This window comes from Zonotrichia albicollis, chromosome 12 (assembly GCF_047830755.1).
Source record: "Zonotrichia albicollis isolate bZonAlb1 chromosome 12, bZonAlb1.hap1, whole genome shotgun sequence".
In the NCBI taxonomy this organism is placed as follows: Eukaryota; Metazoa; Chordata; class Aves; order Passeriformes; family Passerellidae; genus Zonotrichia; species Zonotrichia albicollis.
In genome coordinates this window covers 21,881,337-21,890,249 of record NC_133830.1, presented here as the reverse complement: position 1 = coordinate 21,890,249, position 8,913 = coordinate 21,881,337, and the positions used below count along the sequence as shown (strand labels likewise).

Genomic DNA, 8,913 nt, shown 5'->3' with positions numbered 1-8,913 from the left:
GAGTTTTGGCTTAAATAAATTTTGTCTTGAAAACTAGCTTTGATCAATCATTTCTTTCAAACTTTTTTTTTTCAAATTCAAAAGCAACAGAATAAGTTTCAGTGCTCCCATAAAATTTATTTGTTTTTATTGCATTTTCTGGTTTAGTCTGTAATGAGAAATAAAGCAGTTCTGCTTTATCTGCAAGTGCAAAGGCCCAGCCTCAAATTAATGAGAATGAGATTGCACAAATACTCAAAAGACGTCACAGTAATCTTCAAATCTTAATTTTCACATGAAAAATAGTCTTTTCAGAATGAGAAGAAACTCCAATCAAAATTCCAAGATTTATAAGTAAGGACTCAGTGCACAAAGGAACTCTGTGTTTGCCGTAGAGTGTCATGTGCAAAAGCACATGAAGGTCACCCCAAGGACTATGTGATCCAGAACAAAACACAACATGCATCTCCTACAGGAAAAGCGTGTCAGAAAAACCCCATGTATTTGCAAAGCCTTGGTTTTTTGGTCTCCAATGTCTTTTTAAATCTAGAAGAGGTTATTCTTTCCCCCATTAAATCTATCTTTCCTGGACATGCAGTGGTAATCCTCATTGAACTGCAGATACTGAGTGCCTAAAATGAAAAATGGTCCAATTCTCGAGAAAAAAACAAATAAAAATGCTGGCTAGGGTGAGGAAAGAATTGGATGGGATATAAATAGGTAATTTTAAGGGATGCTGGTTATTTGGTGTTCTGGTGCTATATCTAACAAGTTAAATGCTTAAAATAAATCTTGTCTCAGCTTCACACTTTATAGCATGGACCTTGCTTCCATGAGAGCAAAGAACCTGGGAAACTTCCAACAATTTGTAAGTTTTTTTCTGCTGCTGTATCTCCATTATACCTGATAACCATGCAGTGATTGCTGGCCAGCTTGGCTCTTTTCTGGTGAAAATGCTATAGAGAAGACCCACTTCACTGACCTAAAGGACAGGACTAATCTAAGAGAGCCATATCCATTTTTACAGTAATATATTTCTGAAATAATTTGTTGTGTATTAAATTTGTGTATGTATATTAATGCTTTAAGGTAGGATTTGGAAAGTAACAGGTTGGATTTTCAAAGTGACAAAAAATCCAGATTGGTTCATCACTGATGAATCTGCTTTCTTACTCTGGTTTATCTAGACCCTATTTATTCATAGACTTGATCTAGAACAGCTACTTTTGTTCTGGAATGATTAGTCCATGGAAATTATTTTTGGGAATGTCACTGCAAAACTGTGTTTCCATTCCAGCACACTATTGAAGTCCTTGACAGTATATTTCCACACTAATGCCTGCATCAACATTGGCTATTTCAGGGGGAAGGTAAAGAGCAATGACGAACTACTGGGTAATAAAAAATAGACTGAAGCCCAACACAGATAACTTTTCATTTTATTGTTTTGCTATTTTTTTCCTGAAAGTAAATGCCTTTGTGAAAACCATTTCACATATGTTTTGTTTTCAGAGACAGATTGCTTGATAGGTACTTTTGTTTTTCTTTGTACTATTTACTCCTTGTGATGAGAAGCTGGGAAATCTCAGAAAGCTCTCCTTTAAATATGTGCCTCACCTGAAGAGGCAGGGTTTTACCTCTGTGGAAGGAGCACTTCACCAGGGCTACAAAAGAGAGCATCGCCCTCCAACTCTGCTGCAATCCCTCCAACTTACAGCATCCTACTCCCTGTCCAGGCACAGAGTAGTATGTCAGGTGGGCTTTCGGGTCTAGCTATTTAAGAAGCTCTTGTTTTTTGGAGCGGTTCTGGGAGCTGGGAAGAGGCTGGCAGGGTTTGGTTCCCTCAGACAAAATTCGTATCTGAACTGCTCTCTGATGCATCCATGGAATAACAGGTCAGCCAGAGAAGCCATGCGCAGCCCGGAGTCTCTCCTCTCGGCTTGTGTCCCACAGCCGCCCCCAGCAGCTGCACTGAGAAGCTTTTGCCTCCAAGGGCAACAGCCGGGATAGAGCCTGTGGCCATTATGTTTCCTTTTCTAATCCTTGTAACGTGATTTTGAGCTTCGCCCTGGGTTCGTCCACTAAGGGGCCCATAAACATCCCTGTGGCATGCGAATGATGAGGAGCTTGAGCGCCTCGTGCTCCCTGCAGCTGCATCCCGGAGCCCACTGGTTCGCTCAGGGGCGAGTGGGATGCGCACGGTTAGCCCAGGACGGGTCTGGCTCAGCGGGAGCTCCTCGCAAGGGGCCACGCAAGCGGCAGGCGTTGCTTCCCCAGTGTCGGGCGGGAAGGGGGCAGGAAAGGGTGTTTTCCCCCCCTCCCCTTGGCTCCCGCTCCCGGCCCTAGGGAGGGGCCAGCCCCGGCGGGTGCGCCCTTTCCCCGCCGCTGCCCCCGGGCCGGGCGCAGCCCCTGGTCCCCTGGCAGCCGGGGCGGCCCCTCCGGCGTGTCCCGTTGCCGCTTGGGCCGAGCTGGGCCGGGGCCGGGGCGGGGGCGCATCCCGCCTCCGCCGCCTTCAGGGGCGCCGCGTCCCGCTGGCGGCGCCTCATGGCGCGATGCAGCTGCAGTGGGAGGGAGAGGAAACCCACCCCCCTCGCCCGGCGGCCGCCTTTGTAACCGCCCGGCCCAGCTCAGCGCGCAGCGGCTCGGGGAGCGCCGGAGCGCGGCGGCGGGAGCAGATGGAGCCGGAGGGTAAGGCTGCGCCCAGCTCCCCGCACCCCGGCCGCGATTCCGAGGGAGTTCTCGGTGGAGGCTGCGGCGGCCGTGGGGACCTGGGCCGGGAGCGAGGCGGCGCCGTGGTCCCGGCGGGCCGCGGGGTCTCTGCAGAGCGGGCGGGAGGCTGGTTCCCGGGCCGGCCCCGCTCCAGGTGTGCGGGCCCGCCGCCGCCGCCTCCTTCCCCTGCCCTCCCCTCGCCGGCCGGCGGGCGGGCGCGGTCCCGCCGGCTCTGCTGGCGCCAGGGCCCCGCTCCGCCCGCGCCCTCGGCGGGGAGCCTGGGGTCGGGCCGCTCCGCCGCGGGGAGGCGGGGGCCCAGCGGAGCAGCTCGCACGGACTCGGAGGCGCCTTCAACTAACTTTCTTTCTTTAATTGATTTTTTCTTTTCGTTCCCTGCCCCCGCGAGCGGCTGGCGCGGTTCTGATGCAAACCCATCGCCCGGGGGGCCGGCCCGCCCTCCCCAGGCTGGACCCGCAGCGGCGCTGCCCGCGCTGCCGCGGCCTCCCAGGCGCCAGCTGCGGGCTCACCCCGAGCTGCCCCCGCACACGCACCCCGGACCCGGAGTCCCTGTGCGCCTCACAATGGCCAAGGAATCCATGTTTGAGTAAATGCAGCACTGAGTTGTGTAAATATATTTTTAGTTCTCGTAAAACCACACAAAATCAGTTCTGTTAAACATTAATTTCATTAAGACTGCTATTAACTGTAGAGATTAAATTTATTTCCTGCCAATCCATATTTAGGCACTTATGAAATGCTGAGGTTTTTTTCCTTCTCTCCTTTCTCAATACCTTTTGGAACTGTTACTACTCTAAACATAAACCATTTCCAGTAGCAAATTGGAAATCTCTGAACCATAATGATCTGTTCTGTTTAGCTGGCTGCCTCTGTAAAACCAGGATTCTCGTGGAAAAAAACAAAAACAAACAAACCCCCCCCCCCCCCCCCCCGCAGAAACAGAAACAAGGAAGGAAGGGGGGGAAAGCCCAAAAAACCCTGAAGAGATTTATGTTTAGAAAACTGGCCACATTCATCGTACTGTTTTTTAAACTTCAGTACCTATGTCACATTTTCCATTCCAAATATTAAGAGTGGTGTAACTGTGTTAAAGGGATATACTCTACTTTCCATTGCAAGCTTTAGGAAATTTTAACACAAAGGAAAACAGCTCTGCAACATAAAAGAATCTTGCAGTGCCTGATACACAGCGGCACCAAGGAATTGGAGAGACTATTGGCAATTGTTAATGACCAGAATTGGTTTTGTTGAGAAGCATGCAGAATGGAAAGGGGTTATGTATGGCGACCAATACATTGATAAAAGGATTCTTGCATTCTTTAGAAGAAGTTTGTCTTTCATAGAAAGCTGTTTTTCACAATTCTAGGAGGATGTTTTAGAGTTCGTACTCCATCTAGCAGAGCTGTGTTTATAATATCCCTTGGAATAATCAAGCTGGGTTGTTCCTGATTTAGCTCATTTGTGACCCAGTTCGTTATGTTGTAAGTGTTCTTACCTTAATAATGCTAAAGAAAAATTACAAAAATGACATTGAGTTTGAAGGAACTCCTTTTAAAGAAATAAGTTCTTATTTTTAAAAAGTGGAGGTTTTCTGTCCTGCTTTTACCTACAAAAGCTGGGTCAACCTAGGAAAGATGATGGCGAGTTTCAGAGCTGCTGAAGTTCCCCACCTGCCCTGGATCCAGAGATATTCAGGCAATCTGACTTCTGGCACCTCCTGAACTTTGTGTACCAATCTTCAGTACATTAATTTTTAGAGGCTGGTCCTCCCACATGGGTTGGAGCCTGCGTTAGTGAAATGCCCATGTTAGCAGCCTCCTGCTCTGTTAGTGAAAGAGTCAGGGCTCTCATGTCAATTGCTTGTGAATTGCAGTATGAGCAGTATGTAATTGCAATGTCAGTTGCTTGTAGATTGGTGCAATGTGTGTCCCTCTGTATGTGTGTGTTTGTGATTTCCTTGAGTGTGGTGCATCTCGCTAAAGTGCATCAACCAGTGAGCCTTACTCTTGTTTCCAGAGTCAGGGGACTCAGAGTGTGGTAATATAAGGGAAATAGAGCTTGCTTGCTCTTGTGGCTCTGATCTGATGTGCCCTTCTTGCATAGTCCTGGCTGGAATCCTTCTTGAATGGAGCTGGAATTGCTGTTGTTCGGTCATATTTGCCACAATTTCCTGCATTTAAATGTATGTCTAAAACTCTTGCTGAAAGTGGAGTCAGGACTTTCTCTTTCCAGAGGACCTTTGCCTCTTGCCGAGTGTGCAGATCTGAGGCCTGGCAGGTATCTTCTACAGAAGCAGGAAGAAAGATGGAAAAAAAAGCTTGCCCTTTCCTTAAGGAAATCCAGTGTAGCGTGCGAATGCTATGGAAATACTGACCGACACAATTCTTGTGGGTGTCTCCCCCGCTCCCAACAATGGCTGAGGTGATAATGTAGGACAAGGTTGGGACTGCAGGGTGTATTTGGTCCTGGAGTGTCTCAGAGGTGCAAGAGAGAATATTACATTCAAAACAATAAAAGCAGTAGAATCATAGTGATGATGGTCCCCATGGCTTTTTGTGTGGGATGAGCTTCTGTAGCATGATCCAGAATGAGGAAGACTGCCTTAGGTCAGTGGTAGTGGAAGTGGGATGTTGAAACCTTGTGACACCAGGAGTGACAGACTTGAAAAGTCAAAATCCCAGGTGACGATTTTTTAGTTGTTCATTGTTTGCACTGCATTGTTTTCAAGGCAGTTTTTGTCACATGGTTTTCCAATGGTTTTACTCTGAGTTATACTCTGAGTTATACTCTGAGTTCCCTGATCAGGTTCAATGTGTTTGGTTTTGAGGAAGCTTTGTTCTCAAAAAAGCTGTGTGAGGTGCAGTGGTGTGGGCAGGGCTGCTCTCTGAAATATGACCCAAAGTCCAACTGTTTCCTACTGCTTTTCAATGAAAAATGTACAACTAATTTCTGCAGGAAGTTTTGGGAACAGCTATGTCTTCCCATGTGTCTATAAGCTTAAAAAACACTGAATTTTCCTAACTGAAGCATGTCAGTTCCTGCTGACCGAGCTTAATAATTATGGGTGCATGGGTTTTTTTGCAGACTGTCTGGTTGGTTTTTTTTAGGGATCTTGATAAGATTATTGGAGATCAATAATAGTCCTGCTTTGGTCAGTGAGTGTGACCAAGGGGTCTATGTGAGAATTGAAAGGGCAGGGAGTATACATGCAGCAATGATGTGATTAGTGCTTTAGTTAGTTCCTCTGACTGTGTACTGCTTTCTACCACATAGCACACAGAAGCTGTGAACTTCTGAAATGCTTTTGAGCAAGATTTTGAGTAAGATTAATTTTCTTCTTCAAGCTGTTTTGTTGAAATGTACATTTTAATTTTTAAATTTAAATTTTTCATTTACTGAAAACTCAATTTGAAACTAAAAGAGGTGAGTGGTAAAACCTAAGTAATTAATATTTCTAGCTCCCTGGATACAGATATTGTGTTAGACATTTGAGCCATTGATTGCATTTGAGTTGAGTGAACAGTGGTGAATAAAATCAGTAATAACTACTGTAGTATCCATTTGTATTGGCAGCATCAGATTTGTGGAATTTGATGTTTCACTTGAGAGACAATGACTTGTGATTCTTACACAATGGTGAATATTGATACTCTTTTGAAAATATGTCTCTTGTTTCAAATTCTCTGAACTAGCTGAAAGTTCCTTTTAGGTAAAAAAAATAATGTGACTTCATATATTTCAGATGTGGGAACAGAGCATATGACATAACCTGAGCGTATGACATAACCTGAGCTAAGATGGGTATGAGTGAGAGAGAGGAGGAGGAAAGTAGGAGGGAGTATCGTTGAAGTCCTTTCCATGATGTGACAGCTCTTGAGCCATGCTGCATGCCTGGCACCCCTGAGCGCAGGACCCCAGACCTCCATGGTGAAAATCCATGTGAAATTGAAAATAGATGTCTGCAGCTCATTGTTGCATTCTCTGGAGCATTTGGGAGGCAGTCAAGTCACAGCACGGAACTCTGGCTGGTTTGGAGGTTATGAGTGGTGAAATTTGAGATGCCTTTGTTGGTGGAACAATAGTGAGGTATACTGGAAAGTGCTTCCAGGAGAACTTTTTTCCCTCCCTCTACTCTCCCCCCTCCCATTCACAGCCAGGTCCTAAAAACAATGGTTATTATAACTTGATTTACATTTTACACTTTGCAGCATCTTAAAATTTAATGGGCCTTTGGGTTTTATTTCACAGTTTGTGGCTGTTCATTCTGTCTGTGCTGCCTGCAGTTAGGAGTTGCTGATATTACAATACTGCGTGTTTGCTTTACCTGGGTATCCAGTGAGTGCTGTGCCAGCCTGTGCAGGAAGATGTGCTGGTACGGGCTGTCCCTGCTGGTGATGCTCGTCGGAGTGACAGCCTCATGCTCATCTCCACTCCCTTGGTGGTGTGGCTGTTACCTTTTCTGTCAGTGGTCACCACGTCCTCTGTGAGAAATACCCAGGTCTGCAGTTGTGGTCTGGCTTCTCAGGGTTAACTTGTTGAGTTTAAGTGGCATTATTTAAAGCACATTGCCTCTGTGGTTCCTGACCACTACCTCACAAAATGCTATTCTCCCTGCCTTTTCTTCTGGTTTTACTGACTTCCATTGCTTTTTTTGTTGTTCTGTGAAAGAGTTTATTGGTATTACCTGCTTCCTTGTTTTCTGGGTTGCACTTTTCTTGCTATTTGTCTGGGATTAAGACCCTTGTGTGGGACAGAAAGCGAGTGATTCAACTGCTGTGAAAGGGCTCGGTGAAGAATTGAGGTGGAAGGCTGAGAAGTGGAGGCTGTTGACACAGCATAATCTCAATCATGGCATACAAGACTCCCTGCAAGATCCTTAAGGGGCTCAGCAAAGTGAGTTCATCAACTCCTCATCTGTAGCAACCTCCATTAACAGAGGGATGAAATTCCTATTGTGAAGCCAGGCCATTTTAATAACCTTTCAGATATGGGCACAATACTTTTGTCCCTCAGTCTTTCTTTTCTCCCTCTTAGTATAATTAATTTTGTGGTCATGAACTCTAAAAACCAACAGCTCTTCCACAGATAACCATCAGCATAAAAAAGTTGCAGGGGTGCTAAAATGGGATTTTTCTCCTTTGTTGGGGAGCTTGGTAGTGCTTGAATGATGTAATGTATGTTAATGGTGGGCCTAGTAAATCTGGGTTCACTGTTACAAGGCATCCCCAAGAGGCATTGTTGGTCCCTCTCTGTGCTCGTGTTGGGCACCAATAACCTGAGAAGGATGTTTTGTGTCTCAAAGAAATATGTCAAGTGTTACCAGCTTTGGTGTCTTAAATGCTTGTGAATTTCTAGAGAGCTCAGAGTTACTAGAGGCAGCTAGCAAACTAGCAAAACTAGCAAACTGTTTCTAAATTTAAAATTTCATAGGCCTCTAGAGTACATTTAAATGTGCTGGAAGTATTGATAGCTGTTCAGAGAGCACTCTTGAGGCTGGGTCAGAAGCAGTCGTTGGGCAGTGAATAAAGTAAGGTAGAATTAATGGTCTTCAAATCTGTTGATTTTTTTTTTCCTAGTCATAGTAAAAATGCATCTTTTGGGATGACAGAACCTTCAAGGTACTAGCAGGGACAGAGCAGACCACTGACCTTTGCTGTGACAGGTGAGGAGCTTTGAAACTTTTTAGGTCCTCGCACATTTCAGCATGGCCATGAGCAAGTACTTTACTGTAATTGCATTTGAAAATTCTGAAATGTCCTCTTTTGTAAGATTGCTCTAGTTCTTTATTTCTTCTTTATTTGTTATTTGTTGCTGCTTCGCAGAAATTCTTTTGTTTAATGAATGTTCAAGGAGAGAGCATTTTTATGCTGGACTATTGAATGAATCAATTGCACATGCAATTTACCATTTTTCTCTCTTGAAGCATTTTGAGTAATCTCCACTGAAGTATACGGAATCACTGCTAAAAGTGTAGTACCTTTACAGGTAGATTCTGGTACTCATTGAGCTGGTTAATGAGTGAGAATGGCTAAAACACTAATAGAGAGTCCAAAGCTGACACTGGTTAGATGTCAGCCTGTTATTGGAAGCCCAGCATCTATCCTTGGGATGGAGCATTTGGGTACAGTGTGTACAAACAGCATACACACCTCTACATGGCATCACGGCAATCTGCATGGAGATTTTTGGAGGATAGCAGTCTTCATA

General features: G+C 45.4%; 1 protein-coding gene across 6 annotated transcripts in view; it reads left to right on the top strand.

The window, feature by feature from the left end:
• Positions 1-2,156: 2,156 nt before the first annotated feature.
• The window catches only part of FGD3 (FYVE, RhoGEF and PH domain containing 3), a 94,520-nt gene continuing 87,763 nt past the window's right edge, over positions 2,157-8,913 (top strand). For 5 of the 6 annotated variants that reach the window (XR_001333208.3, XM_026797615.2, XM_074550205.1 and 2 more), the window contains exon 1: positions 2,157-2,667. Coding sequence is in view for 4 of the 6 variants with exons in the window: in XM_026797615.2 (XP_026653416.1) it covers positions 2,172-2,667 (496 nt within the window). In the remaining 2 variants the exon portion in view is untranslated. The remainder of the gene's footprint in view (positions 2,668-8,913) is intronic. The other variant, XM_074550207.1, reaches the window with a different exon arrangement.